The following is a 14835-nucleotide window of genomic DNA, read 5'->3' as shown; positions in this document are numbered from 1 at the left end:
TACGTGACATCACGATGAGCGCGGGCGCCTCGCGGGAGACGCGCGCGTGACGTCACGGGTGGCGCAGCCGCCGTCCCGCTGCCGCTCGGCCGCGCTCGCGCTCGCCTCTCGCCCCTCGCCTCTCGCCCCTCGCCCCTCGCTCGGCCGCCGCCGCCGCGGCTCCTCCCGCCGCCACCATGTACGACGCGGACGAAGGTGAGGGGTTCTCCCTTTCTTTCTCCTCGCCTTTTCCTCCCGTCCGTCCTCGCAAGGGGGCCGGGGATGGCGCTGGGCGCGCGCGGGGCCCGCAGGAACCGGGACATGGGGGGATGCGCCGGGCGCGGTGGGATCTCCCGCGGGAGCCGGGGTGCCGGAGGGTCCCTGAGCGGGCGAGGAGGGACACCGCGGTGGTCGGAGCCTGGCTCACATGTTGTGCTTCCCTGCAGATATGCAATATGATGAAGACGATGATGAAATTACCCCCGACCTGTGGCAAGAAGCCTGCTGGATTGTTATTAGGTGACCGGCTAAAACTCGGTGTCCTTAAGCCTTCAATACATGTGCTCTCGGTTGTGCGGGGTGACATCCAGGTTGCTCCCGGAAACGCGTCTGGGAGCTGCAGGCTTGGTGGTGCTAAACTGTGTGTTGCAGCTCGTTCAGAGCAGGAGGGCTTTTGGCAGAAACAAAGGCTTGTCGTCAGGGATTGAGAAGCTCTGGTGACCCCCGGCACACAGTTTTTCAGTGAAGAAATAGGTGGTTTTGGTTCCATATCAAGCCCACTAATCTCACAGCTGATGCTGGTATTAGGACATCAGTACTTGGTTATTTCCACCATTTTGGTGGTGTTGTTTTTTTCTAGTGTCCAGGACGTGCAGCTTTTTATGAGTGTTAAGGAGTGTTAAGGGATGCTATGTGGAACTGAGTAAAAAGTGTTTCTTTTGCTAGTTACATCATTCATAAGATGTACACAAGTGGTGTCTTAGAGTAGCAGTTGCAAGCCTAAGGGTAGATCTGTGGGGCTGGTCCCATAGGCAGTCTGCTTGGAGACCAGAAGTGAGAAACTTCGGAGGCAGTCCTGGGATACAGGTTGTTCTTTCCCATCATCCTTTTTCTTGGGCAACAGCAAACTGTGCAGCAACACACAAGATAGCCAAGGGTGTGCTACCCTTCCTGGAGGAGCTTGAACTTGTTGGTGGGGGGTAGTTCTTCCCAGTTTTCTGTGAGAAGTTGACAGTGATGGGACAGAAGCTGAGGTAATGTGGGTTCCCTGGCTCACTTCAGTAATGTGAGGTAGAGGAACTTGATGGCGTGAGTGTATGCAGCAGACATGGTTAGTTTATCCCACCAAAAGTCAGGCTGTGGAGCTTTGAATTTGGGCTCTGATTGGGCTTGTTTGAAGTTAGGTGACCCAAAAGCTAAGAGAAATCTGGAGGAGGTGAAGCTGGGAATTCCTGTGTGTCTGGAACAGAGAGGACGCAAGATAAAAGTTTTGAGAACAATGCCTTGGACTTGGGGGCATGCTCCCAGTTTACTACAGCTTGGAACATTAGTTAAAGCAAAGTATTTTACAGGCGTTATTGAAAACTTGAGCTGAAGCTGTTTTCTGTGAGGTTTGTCATCATGTTTCTCTTCCAATTTAAGAGAAATTTAAGGCACTGACTGTGCATGCAGTCGTGGCTTAGCCAAGAGGTGGCAGCAAGTCTGTCACTCGGAAGTGTCTGTGTCTTCAGGCAGTGAGGGAATTGTTAAATATTTGTGAGGAGCATCTGTGTTTGAAACTCATGCCTTGGGATAAGTGGATGTGCTTGATTCTGTACTGTATTTCAGGGCTTTTGGAGGTTTTGTTATAAATATATCTTAAGTTTGTTGATGTGTGAAGTACATGAATTAAAAGATTTCTTATTAACCTGTTCTTTTTTTTTTTTTTTAGCTCCTATTTTGATGAAAAGGGTTTAGTCAGGCAACAGCTGGATTCCTTTGATGAGTTTATTCAGATGTCTGTGCAGAGAATTGTTGAAGATGCTCCACCAATTGATTTACAAGCTGAAGCCCAGCATGCCTCAGGAGAAGTGGAAGAGCCAGTAAGTGGAGAATCCTGGCAGAGATGATGTGTTTTTACAATGCAAAATCATTTTACATCAGTTTTATTCCACCCCTGTCCCGCTGCTTGAGTTGAGAAGTGAGCAAGAACAAGTGGCTGCTGCAGCTCATGTTGTCAGTTCCTGTGCAAAACTGCATGCACAGATTTAGTAGAGCAGGTCAGGTAGCCAAGAGCAAGTCATGTCTTGGTGAGATTTTGATTTTTCAGTAGCTTTACCATGGCAAGAAAGGTTTTTGGCTGAAAACTTCTCCTCTGTTGGCTTTGACTTAAGTTGGGCTCAAGTTTGGTCCAGGTTTTCAAAGGGTGCTGTTGTTCATCTTCTTCCCTCGGCACCACGTTCCAAAGAGGACAAATTGTCTCGGATCTGCGCCGTGCAATGGCTCCTCTACAATGAGTGTGCACCTTCTGCAGTGACTGTGGGGCTTTCACCTGTGTCCCTTGTGTGGTCTGATCCCTGTTCCATAAGTGCAAATGGTGATGAGCCATTGCCTTGCTGTCAGTCACTACCTAGATGCTTCCCTCTAGAGATTTAAAGGATCTTTAGGACACCCAAGCATTAAATTTGTTACACGTTTTTCCTGTTCCTTTGCATTTTTTTTCAAGCAAACAACTATCCTGCAGAGAACAACTGAGATGCCTTTTGGTTTCTCTGTTAGACAAACTGTTCATAAGCATCTATCCCACTAATTCTTCTTAACGTTTCCTCTGTTATTCTGTGTATATTATGGCAGAATTCTCCAGCTGTGCAGTTCTGCAGTTACTGTTTGCACTGTGCCTGGTCACAGTTCAGGTCACAAGTGTGGTTTGTGCTGGGCTTCTTTTTGCCCAAGAGCTACTATTTTACTTTCTCAAATGACAGAGGTTAGTGTCTTATTCTCATTTATTAAATACAAGTTTTTAGGAATAGGTTTAGGGATGAGAAAAAGAAAACTTACTTTTTCCTTCAGAGTCACTTGCAGCCAATCTCTCACCACATTTGAAGATACTAAACTAATTTAAGGAAACTGGGTGTATTGGGAAAAACTTGATTTTTTTGTTTCTGTTTCCCTCTACTTCTCAGTCTCAAATTTTGAAGGCAGTTTAGAGCACATGAGAGGATTTAGCAATCATGCTCAGAGATAAGAATGTGTTCTCTTTAAGAGTGCTTTCATGAGAACTGTATGTGGCTGTTGCTGCAAATCCAGGAGAAGGTGTTTCTTCACATAAGGACTGAGAAAGAGGGATTTTTTGACCTACAAAATGTTTGCCAACAAGGGTGTTCTACCTCCTGTTGTAGGAAGCTTTTGTGCATTTTAAAAATCAGATTGTTTTCCAAAAACTCAAGTCTTACTTGTTTACTTGTCCTGTAGAATCATCCTAGGAACCAATGTTGCCAACTTGCTGTGTTTTCATTTATTGGTAGTGGTTGTTCTTCTGCAGTAACATTCTGGTTGCTAATAAGAGAGATGTTTCTTCCATTACAAGTAAATATATTCTTGTTTTCCAGCCCCGGTATCTGTTGAAGTTTGAACAAATCTATCTCTCCAAACCTACACATTGGGAAAGAGATGGAGCACCCTCACCTATGATGCCAAATGAAGCCAGACTGAGAAATCTTACGTAAGAGCCAACTCTGTGGTGGATAAACACAAGGAAGAACTGCCTCTGCTTTATTGACTGATATTCTTTTTCAATATAGTAGTGCCTTGAAAATGCAATATTACTGCTTTGTTTAAAATGCCATGTCTGTTTGTTAAATGCAGATGGTGATTAATGATTTGGTAATAATGCTTAATACACCAGTGAGTGCTTGAATAACTGCCTTCATTACTCAGGGCTGTACGGAGAGACAATAACTGACAGATAACACAGTGGTGTTTTTATTCTGTAGGTATTCTGCCCCCTTGTATGTGGATATAACTAAAACAGTTATTAAAGAAGGAGAGGACCAATTGCAGACCCAGCACCAGAAAACCTTTATAGGAAAAATCCCTATCATGTTGCGTTCCACGTACTGTTTGCTGAACGGCTTAACTGACCGTGATCTTTGTGAGCTGAACGAGTGTCCGCTTGATCCTGGTGGCTACTTCATCATTAATGGATCAGAAAAGGTAAGGGACTATACCTTGCACAGCCATCTTGACAGACACTGGAAGTTCTTTACTTGTTTCCATATGTTCTGTGCCAGGAGCATAAACACTCTTACTCCAGTGTATCAGAGTTACTGTGGGAGCTCCTGATCGTGCAGAAGGATGGGCTTTTAATCTGTTAAGGCTTTTGCAAGCCACCTTTTCTTCTTTGAGGCACATTTCCCATCTTCAGGTCTTCCCTTCTTCAGTTTTGTGAACTGCTTTTCATTTTGTGAACTGTTTGCCACTACATACTCCAGATATTTGTATTTCCTTTTCCGGAACTGCAGAGCAGCATGCCCTGTGAAATGAGGCACTTCTTCACTCAGAGTGTCCTCCAGCTTGTTCACAACCATATAGATGCATTTTGTTTTAATAATAGGTTCTTGCCTCCATTGCTGTGGAAGCAGCTTCAGCAAATCATATCCACACCCTGTTAGTGCCTCACCAGTGGAACTGCCATTATTTTCTAACTGATAACCTAGGCAAACACAGCAAAATAATTAGAATTTTATAGTCTTCTTGGGGGAAACAGAAAAATCTGGCTTTGATTGTTGAGCTGGCATTTAAATTTAAATGCCTGTGTAATGCGTTGGCCTTGGAAAAACAGATAGTGAAATGCTTTCTGTATCAGCATTGTGCCTACAGCTAGCAGAAATGTCTCGGCACAGCCAGCAGGTGTGGTAAATAATCACAGACAACAGTGTTCCCTGAGTCTCTTGTTTTGGCTATTCCATCTTAACTAGCTGTAGATTTTGTTTAAATCTGTATTTTTAAAATACAGAGTATAATCCAGCTGAGTTTGTGTGGTGGTTTGGTCCAAAATGCTCATTACTGTTTATCTGCTGTGAGATAAGAATTAGGAGAAATGCAAAGCAGGCACCAAACTTGAAAGAATATAAAGAAGTTTATTAATAAACCTAAAAGAGGGAAAAAAAAATTATACCACCTTCAGAACTCTCCTCCTCCCCCCACCTTCCTCCCTTCTCCCACTGACAATGTTCAAAGACAACCCTTAAGATGTTCAGTCTGTTTACCACTTCCATATTAACCTTGTTCAATCCATTTAGAAAGAGAAGTCTCTTCTTGCTCATGCTATGAACACATTATCACAACGAGCCAGCCGCCCACTTCCAAATATTGTTCAGTCCATTTAGGAAGAGGAGTCTCTCTGCCTGCGTGTGAGTCCCTTCCCCCAACTTGCAGCTTTTCCTGCAACTGCTTTTGAGGATCCACTCTTGAAGTTTTTTGGGGTACAATTTTAAGGTTGAGCCGTTCAGAAACAAAAACAGAGGCCCTTCTCCTTCCCTGGGAGCAAAGGGTCTTCATCATCTTCATCATTAGGACTATCTCTGGGAGCATCTCTAGGAACTGAGGTTTTCTCCTTTCCCATTTGGAGCAAAAGTCCTCATCTGGTTCATCTCTAGGGACTGAGGTTTTCTCCTTTCCCGTTTGGAGCAAAAGTCCTCATCTGGTTCATCTCTCCCTGTCCAAACTTCTCATGGAATTACAGCTGCGTCAGCATCTGCCTATCTCAGCGCAGGTGCTTTTGCTCACAAGTTGAACACTCCACCCCCCATATCTTCATGAAATTACAACAGGATACTCTGATATATCATAGCTTCACAACAGAATTTCAGCTTTAAGCATCTCCTCTCTCTCTTCCCTCAGGTTTTCAGCTCTTCACAGCAATAAAAGGGTTAATCTCACCTCGGCCTTGCAGCTTTGCAGCTGGAATGTTGAATTTTTCTTATCGCAGTGGAGAGGGGGGAGAGCCGAGCCGCTCCGACTGCCCACGGCAAGGCAGTGGGGGGGGTTCCACGGGTGGAACAGGTCCATCGGCTCCAGGATGGCCTGGCCGGGCCCGGCCTGGCCCAAGCAGGGCCTGGCCGGGCCCGCTGGCCCCCACACGGGGCCCGCAGCCACCTGTGCCAGCGCCGGAAACGAGAGAGAGCTTGGCGGGGGAGTTTGCCTATTCTTAAATGTGGATCACAGAGGTGGTCACAACTTTAAGTGGCTTAGAGAATTGTCCATATTCAAACTGGCCAGCTGATAGGTTCTATCAGGTCCCAGAGGAAACTGTAAGCACCCCTTAGCAAGGACATCCCTTCGGGGACTATGCTTGCTAACCTATGACAGTTTGTCAAGTTGCCTTCATGCTGTACAGTGCTCCAAAAGTTAAGGCACCTGAAGGAGTAGTGGAATCACCGTGAGTGTTGGTTTCAGCATGCTGTTTTGTCAGTTATTTACTGGTGCTCTTGCTTCCAACACAGGTTCTGATTGCTCAGGAGAAGATGGCTACAAACACAGTGTATGTGTTTGCAAAGAAAGATTCAAAATATGCCTACACAGGAGAGTGTAGATCGTGTCTGGAAAATTCCTCTCGACCAACAAGTACTATATGGGTCAGCATGCTGGCCAGAGGTGGACAGGTATGCCTTGGCAGTAATAACCCCAGAGTTTGTTTTAGGAGTTTTGTTACTGTGCTGTCTCTTCATGTCATTGGGTTTTGGGATATTGAGAAGAAATTTCTTCTGATGCTAAATTGTAAAGAAGATAAAAGTAAATGAAAATTTGTTTGTCAAACGTTATGCCTGTCTCTATGATAAATAATTTCAGGATTGAAATGAAGGCTCAATTTGTGGCAGATTTTAGGGTAAGGCTAAAAATAATTTTAAAATTACTGTACACGAGCTTTAAAAAATTCAAACAAGCTGTATCCTGTTTTTTCACAAAGAACAAATAGAGGAGCAGGGACCCTCTCTTTGCTGATGGCCAAGCTAGTGTCGACATGTGTTTTGCAGACCACATATTAATTCATATATAACATCTAATTGTGCCATCTGTGAGGGGAAATAAGTGCTACTTGTAACTTCTAAAGCAAAAGGTGTCAGTACTCATTTAGTATTGCACTGATGTTTTGAAAAGAGCAACTTAAATAGAAGCTTTACAGTATTTTCACCCCTGATGTCTGGGGCACTCTTGAGTTCTCTGCATCCCACAGTGTTTCCTTCTGGAGAAGGGCAGCAGCTACTTGAATAATCAGTTGCGCAGTGGGTTAGAAAAGCTGAGTTTAAGCCTAACAGAAAGAACACTGAAGCTGGATAGGATTGCTCTTGGCACAAAGGGAGAGAAGCGATGCATATGGGTGAACGAGTAGTATTTACATTCCTTTGTATCAGCAAAAACTTAGAAGTATTTGCAGATTTCTAAAGCTCAAAATGCTTTTAAAATAAAAAGTCATTGCTGGAGGAAGGTTTCAGAGTAGCTCCTTAGCTGGCCTGCTGAGAAGTCATGTTTTTCTGTGGTGCTTGAATAAATACGCTTCTGTTGTATCATCCAAATCCAGAGAGAGACTTTTAAGGAAAGGCAGGATGATTTTAGAGACTTCTGTTGAGAGGCAGGATGATTTAAGCCTAACCTGTGCTTCCCCCCATCTCTTCAGGGTGCAAAGAAGAGTGCCATTGGTCAGCGCATTGTAGCAACTCTGCCGTATATCAAACAAGAGGTGCCCATCATCATTGTCTTCCGTGCACTCGGCTTTGTGTCCGACAGGGACATTCTGGAGCACATCATATATGATTTTGAAGACCCAGAAATGATGGAAATGGTAATACATGTTCAATTATTTCCTGTCTTCATGTTTGGTGGTGTGTAGGTGCAGCTAGTCATCAGTTGAAGTGTTGTTCATTTTCCAGTTGTAATTTATTTATTATTGTTGTAGATTCTGTATTAGAAATGTCAAAAGTTCTCTACCTGAACCTATTCTAATAAGTACATTAAGTGAACAGAGTTCAGTGGAAATTTCTAAGAGTTAATATGTATTTGGGGAGGTAGGGTCTTCTCTTGCTGTTGTTGACTTTAACTGTAAACTCTTGATTATATCTGAAACGGCGTCAGGGTTAGAATGTACTTGAATGAGAACTTTTTTCTGAAGTTTGAACTATTCTTTGTGTTCTTCCTGCATGCTTCATTACTGTTTTCTGGTGCCAGAAAAGAGCTGGATCAGTAATTAGCAGATCCTGAAAGGAACCATCAGCAAACTACTGTGTAGTTTCATTCAGCCCCAACAGTCACTGGTTGCTACAGGATTTTGCTATATTTTTGTGCCTTAGGTCAAACCTTCTCTGGATGAAGCATTTGTCATTCAGGAGCAAAATGTTGCCCTAAACTTCATTGGCTCAAGAGGTGCCAAGCCAGGTGTCACCAAAGAAAAGAGAATCAAGTACGCCAAAGAAGTCTTGCAGAAAGAAATGCTCCCACACGTTGGTGTCAGTGACTTCTGTGAAACCAAAAAGGCCTATTTTCTAGGGTATGTCAGACCTCTCTCTCACAGCTGCAAATGGACCCTAAATACATATTTTACTCACATATATGTCTATTATTGGAAGAGCACACTGAATGGAAGTTTGTTTTAACCTCAGTCTCCTGGATACTCAGTGATAAACCTTGGGGCACTGGTATATTTTTGAGGGTGAGAAAATACAAATTTTGATAAAATACTGAAAAAAAAAAAAAAAAAGGAAACAAAATGAGCCCCCAACACTTTTTGGTTCTTAAGTTAGATGTGATGATAGTGCTAAATGACTTGATATCCAGTTGCATGGACAACATCTAGAAATTGATAACTAAGATGTAGATAACTCTGATAAGCTGATTGTAATGTAAACCACTCGTTAAAACTAGTAGCACATTGTCTTGATCACTGCTTATTGGTATGCAGATGATGAACTGTAGCATCAGGAGACTTGTGATTTTTATAGCAGATTGCATGTGCCTAAACAGAACCTATATTACAGTACAGGACAGTATATTTAAGGCATGACTATCACGATGTAAATATTTTCTTCTCTCTGTCCTTAGCCTGAACTTTCAGTGGGTCATCTACCTCTAAGGATAGACTGAAGAGATTTCTTTTAGGACAGTGGTATCCTAAAGATCTAGAATGGACAGCCTGTAGGAAAGAGTTCACTGATTTATTTGTGGAAACATGTAATCTTTGCTGTGAATGTCTGCTGTCAGTTTAAAACATAAACTATCTTCTTTGCTTAGGTATATGGTTCATAGATTGTTGCTGGCAGCACTTGGAAGAAGAGAGCTGGATGACAGAGATCATTATGGCAACAAGAGACTGGATCTTGCTGGGCCACTCTTGGCTTTCCTGTTCAGAGGGTAACTATAACATACACATTTTCTTTGGACATAATTAAGGGTAGAGGCATTGCCAACTCTGTGCTTCCAAATCAGACTAATTCTGTTGTGTCAGAGAGCCAGTCTTGGGCAACAGAGCCTCTATCTGGTTGTGACTTCTTCATGGAGTGTTTAAGTCTCCTCTAACAGTAGGTGGCTAGCGTTGACTTGCTTTGAAGCATATTTTGTGCATGTTTACAAACATGCACAAAATTTGCTTTATTCCCCTCTGCCGCCCCTCCCCCCTCCCCCCACTAGTTACGAATTGATTCTTTTCAGGAGGACAGTGACATTTCTTCCAAATAGTCCCAAGTAGGCTGAATTTCACAGCACTGTTTAATCATATTTTTCGGTGTCTTTCTTCTACAGAATGTTCAAGAATTTGCTGAAGGAAGTGAGAATATATGCACAGAAGTTCATTGACAGAGGGAAAGATTTCAACTTGGAGTTGGCAATTAAAACAAGAATTATTTCAGACGGTTTGAAATACTCATTGGCAACTGGAAACTGGGGTGACCAGAAGAAAGCTCATCAGGCCAGAGCAGGAGTATCTCAGGTACAATAAGGACTTTGTCAGGTTTACAGTTTTTATGGTAAAACTGTCATGGAAGAGTTTAACATTGCTTAGCAGCCATGCACGTTGTATGTTAAATAGAAATATTCTTATAAGGAGACTTCCTTAGGTGACAGATGAAGATCCAAATAGTTGGGTCAGGTGTGTAGTTTAGGGTTTTTTTGTCATGGTTTGTTTGTTTCAGCTATTGCATTCACTGCTTAACAGTTGGTGTAACTCTTGTAAGGATTTTTTTGTTAGATCTTAGACTTCTGTGTAAATTTGTAGTCCCAGGGAATCTTTCAGGAGGATGGATTTCTTTCCTTTAGTTACTTCCAATGCTTCGCAGGCCATTAAAAAAACTTGAGTGACACCTTGTAATACAAAAGTTACATACTCCACGGCAAATGATGAGGAGCACTGACTTCATTAGCCCAGTGCAGTGTTTAGTTAAGCCTCTCTTTCCCATAAGGATGAAAACAGGAAAAAGTTTTCAGTTTTTAAATGCCAACACAGTTTGTTGCTGTTTGCTTTTTAAATAACCTCACATTTCAGGCTGTTAAGGTAGATTTTCTTAGATTTTAGAGAAGCTTTGAGAAGAGTGAAAAGAATGTGAATGCTGATTTGCTCCTAATAACTAAGTGGTCCTAGTTTTCCAAAGTTGGAAAAGAAGACTGTCATTGTACTGGCAAACCCTCCCGGGGGGACAGTGCAGCTTAGAAAATACCACTTGTTCAGTTCATTTGATCAGAGTAAGCTACACAACAAAAACCAGACCTCTGCTTGGATAGAAGTGTGTTCATCATGCTGAGCCTTGCTGTGGCATAAGCATGCTCTGGAAACTTCTGCCATTATAACACTAGTTAGGAGCTTGAGTTTCCAGGGGTAGTGTAAGATTAGTGGAGGTGAGCTGAAAAGTGTAGCTAACAAATATCAGAGCTATTTTAGTTCTTTGTAAGCACATAATTTCTAGAGGGCATTGATCCTTTGTGCTGTGTGTCGTGATGCCTGTCAGCAATGCACTTACGAAGCCTTGACTGACTGAACCCCTTCCTGCGTGCAGGTGTTGAACCGCCTGACTTTTGCATCCACACTTTCCCACCTGAGACGCCTGAATTCTCCGATTGGGAGAGATGGAAAACTGGCCAAGCCCCGGCAGCTGCACAACACCCTGTGGGGAATGGTTTGCCCTGCTGAGACCCCTGAGGTAATGAAGGCAAGATTTGTGTACTAACTGCCTTTCCCTCATGGTCATTTTGTAGCCGTGGCACTTGGGATGATCCCTTGCACTTCTTTTAGTAATGCTGACACAAATATTTAGCTTTATAGCTAGCTCGGTGGTTAAAAGCATGTTTCTGTGTCCAGTTCCTTGAGGAGTTAAGTTTAAATTGTTGGATCTTCTTGGGGGAACCTCTTGATTTGAAAATGCAGGTTAACTTTGTGTTTCTAACTAGGGTCATGCAGTCGGACTTGTGAAGAACTTAGCCTTGATGGCTTACATTTCTGTGGGGTCTCAGCCATCCCCGATTCTGGAATTCTTGGAGGAGTGGAGTATGGAAAACCTAGAAGAAATCTCTCCAGCAGCAATAGCTGAGTATGTGCAAATGAAACTTTTTTAACAGACTTAAGCTTTTTATCCTGCACAATACTTCAAGGGTTTGGGATTCTTCAGTGGGGTGGGATTTTTTTAATTATTATTTGTTTGTGTTTCCCATTTCTAGTGCTACCAAGATCTTTGTTAATGGCTGCTGGGTAGGAATACACAAAGATCCAGAGCAGCTCATGAATACCCTAAGGAAGCTTCGTCGTCAGATGGACATCATTGTGTCAGAGGTATAAATTTTTTACATCTAGAGTTTGGGTGTCCTTTCAGACAAGAGAGGATAATGCCTTTATACTACTTTGCATGCTCCAAGTGGCATTATTTGCAAATCTCTTTCTGAATATATTTCACATTGGGTTTGTTTAGCGTTTTGTTAGGGAGGCTTTTGTACTTGGTCCATGTGATTTAGTAGTATTATTATTATTATTATTATTATTATTATTATATGCTTGGTGTTGTGTATGGTTTGTTGTTTGGTTGTGGGGTTGGTTTTTTTAGGGGAGGTTGTTTGTTTTTCAAGAGGACCCAGTTGAAAGACAAAACAGTTATAAATAATCTTCTGAAACACTTCTTTTTGTAGGAGTGTTACTGTTTGTTCTGTGTTTCTGATAGTGTATAGAAAATCTTTGCTTTAGAGAATTTAGTTATCCTGTTTCGTGTTCTGTGGTTCTGATTCCAAGCTGAGACTTTGTAGTCACAGGATGCTGCTCTCTTGCCCAGGTCTCGATGATTAGAGATATTCGTGAGCGAGAAATCCGCATCTACACCGATGCAGGCAGAATTTGTCGGCCCCTTTTAATTGTGGAGAAACAGAAGTTGCTGCTGAAGAAAAGGCACATTGACCAGCTGAAGGAACGAGAGTATAACAACTACAGGTGAGTTATGGTCTTGAAATTCAACTGAAGGTATCATTTTCCATCTCGGAAGCTGCATGTTCCCTCAGGTTGGAGAGAGGAATGTTTAAAGCTTTGTGCAGCACAAAGATGCTTTCTCTGCCTGGTAGTTTAATCAATTTTTTTAATCACACTGAGGCAGTGGTAGTAATAATAACCCAGGGAAGTCCTTGTTCTTGTCACTGCTGAAGAGACCCATTTTAATTGAGTTACTGGTTGTTCAGTTGGCAGGATCTCGTGGCCAGTGGTGTAGTAGAGTACATTGACACCCTGGAAGAAGAGACTGTGATGCTGGCAATGACTCCAGATGACTTGCAAGAGAAAGGTGTGGCGTATTGCTCAACATACACACACTGTGAGATTCACCCATCCATGATCCTGGGAGTGTGTGCATCTATTATCCCTTTCCCTGATCACAACCAGGTCAGTGCACTTCTGCTGACATCCTGCTTTTCAAGCTGACAGAACACACCCCGGTGTGTGTCTGTGTGCGTCAAGAGTTTTATGTACGTAATTATTGGTCTTCCTTTGTCTGTCTAGTCTCCCAGGAACACGTACCAGTCTGCTATGGGTAAACAGGCTATGGGAGTCTACATTACCAACTTCCATGTCCGTATGGACACGCTGGCACATGTGTTGTATTATCCCCAGAAGCCCCTGGTAACAACACGCTCCATGGAGTACTTGAGGTTCAGAGAGTTACCAGCAGGTGTGTGGTCAGTTCATGGTCATTGAACAAAAATACCACTGTTTTGTTTAAAACACCTCACAAATGGTGTGTGTAGAGTACCTGAACATTTAGCAAACGTATGCAATTTAAGAAATAAGTAGAGGCTAAGTGTTAGCTTGTAGCTGGACGCCTCGACTGCAAAAAATATGTTGGTAGTGTTTCAGCTGGAACTACTTTACCCATAAAGTCTGCTAAAATCTAACTGAAAAAATGCATTTTCTGTATTGGTGTTTGATAGGTTTTTCACAAGGGGTCACTCTTGAGTCTCTTTTCTAACAAGAGCTGCATTTGCTGATACTACGTGTTTTTGTGTGTGGGATGTAGAGATTTTATCTGAGAAAGGGTAGAACAGCTTCACTGTAGAGAGTACAGCCTACTTTGAGTTTAACTAGTGTCTGTCTGGGCATGTGTGCATTCTTCCAAAATATTTTCCCTGCATATTGTAGGTATCAACTCGATCGTAGCCATTGCATCATACACAGGCTATAACCAAGAAGACTCTGTCATCATGAACCGTTCTGCTGTTGACAGAGGCTTTTTCAGGTAAGATCTGAATCTTTCCAACTTGAGAAGCTTTTATTTTTTTTTTAATGGAGTTTGAGGGAGCAGCACAATGAAAACAGTGAATGTGTATCTTAGCAAAACACAGGAATGGTTCATCCGTTGTGTAACCTGACTGTTCACTTTGCCTTCCCAACTCTTCCATTTTGGTGTTTATTCTGTTTTGGGTCTTTTGTATCACAGTTTAATGGAGAAATATTTGGGCTCTTCCCTGGTGTATTTTCATATAACTCTCGCCAGTTACATGAACAATGTTGCAGCGTTTTAACATAGTCTTGTCTTTATTAGTGAGACAGTTGCTACCAGTAGGGATTGGAATGCCCTCTCCTTAGAAGGAACTGCTGTTGGCACAGCTGGTGGCTGATGGGACTTTGTGCATTATAGTATCTGAAAGCACTTTCATGTGCTGGCAACTGAGGCAGCAAACAAAAACCCTTAAAGCCCCAGAAAGACCCTTATATGAATTGAAAGTTCTTCACTGCAGCTCAGTTGTTCTGTGTGTGGCACTGCAAGGTAGCAGTAGAAGCCTAAAAAAGTTTGCAAAATGGCAGGTATAAGGAGGAAAGTAACACAGGAATGATATGCTGAAGATGTGAATAGTCATTAGGAATAATAACTACTTCTGAGATGTCAAGCAGATCCAAAAGTCTTTACAGTGCATCAAAAATTAGGATGTTATCTTAGGTACTTTGGCAATACCTGCAAAGTGACCATAATGCCATCTGAAACGTTTTGGTTTGGTGGGGTGTTTTATTGGTTTTTTCCCCTCCTCAGTGAAGGTCAGATTAACAGGAAATCAGAGGAAAGGTTGTGTGGCATATGGTCATTATTTGGATTTGGTTGTCATTAGTAACAGTAGCCATAATATCCGAAAATGAGATATACAGATGAGGGAAAATGATGCCAGTTTCACTGGAGAAGACTCTGTAACTTTGTTTCAGATCTGTGTTCTATCGCTCATACAAAGAGCAGGAGTCTAAGAAAGGGTATGACCAAGAGGAAGTTTTTGAAAAGCCCACACGTGAAACTTGCCAAGGTAAGAGAAAGGAACGTACGAAGACTGAGTTTTTAAATTAAGATTTTTGTGGGCAAGGTAGTTAATGTTGAACTAATTCAG

General features: G+C 42.6%; 1 protein-coding gene and 1 long non-coding RNA gene across 2 annotated transcripts in view; one reads left to right on the top strand and one right to left on the bottom strand.

The window, feature by feature from the left end:
* The first annotated feature begins 82 nt into the window (after window positions 1–82).
* The window catches only part of POLR2B (RNA polymerase II subunit B), a 19106-nt gene continuing 4353 nt past the window's right edge, over window positions 83–14835 (top strand). The window contains exons 1-18 of the mRNA XM_042049421.1: window positions 83–195; window positions 426–498; window positions 1910–2060; window positions 3567–3679; window positions 3951–4170; window positions 6462–6620; window positions 7634–7798; window positions 8304–8500; window positions 9241–9360; window positions 9748–9934; window positions 10995–11138; window positions 11386–11525; window positions 11653–11764; window positions 12255–12409; window positions 12652–12850; window positions 12968–13136; window positions 13604–13700; window positions 14660–14754. Of these exons, the coding sequence (XP_041905355.1) occupies window positions 177–195; window positions 426–498; window positions 1910–2060; window positions 3567–3679; window positions 3951–4170; window positions 6462–6620; window positions 7634–7798; window positions 8304–8500; window positions 9241–9360; window positions 9748–9934; window positions 10995–11138; window positions 11386–11525; window positions 11653–11764; window positions 12255–12409; window positions 12652–12850; window positions 12968–13136; window positions 13604–13700; window positions 14660–14754 (2515 nt within the window). The 5' untranslated portion in view covers window positions 83–176. The remainder of the gene's footprint in view (window positions 196–425; window positions 499–1909; window positions 2061–3566; window positions 3680–3950; window positions 4171–6461; window positions 6621–7633; window positions 7799–8303; window positions 8501–9240; window positions 9361–9747; window positions 9935–10994; window positions 11139–11385; window positions 11526–11652; window positions 11765–12254; window positions 12410–12651; window positions 12851–12967; window positions 13137–13603; window positions 13701–14659; window positions 14755–14835) is intronic.
* Window positions 6670–7637, bottom strand: LOC121674803. Its single transcript, XR_006019846.1, has 2 exons — window positions 7151–7637; window positions 6670–6728 (listed from the first exon to the last, which is right to left on the bottom strand). It is a non-coding gene; the product is annotated as an uncharacterized LOC121674803 (long non-coding RNA).

Source organism: Corvus kubaryi, unplaced genomic scaffold, assembly GCF_017639235.1.
Source record: "Corvus kubaryi isolate FWS band 111438036 unplaced genomic scaffold, C.kubaryi_AGA036_p1.0 71, whole genome shotgun sequence".
NCBI classification, from domain to species: domain Eukaryota; kingdom Metazoa; phylum Chordata; class Aves; order Passeriformes; family Corvidae; genus Corvus; species Corvus kubaryi.
Note: the sequence above shows the minus strand (reverse complement) of the source record. Positions and strands in the feature narration are given on the sequence as shown.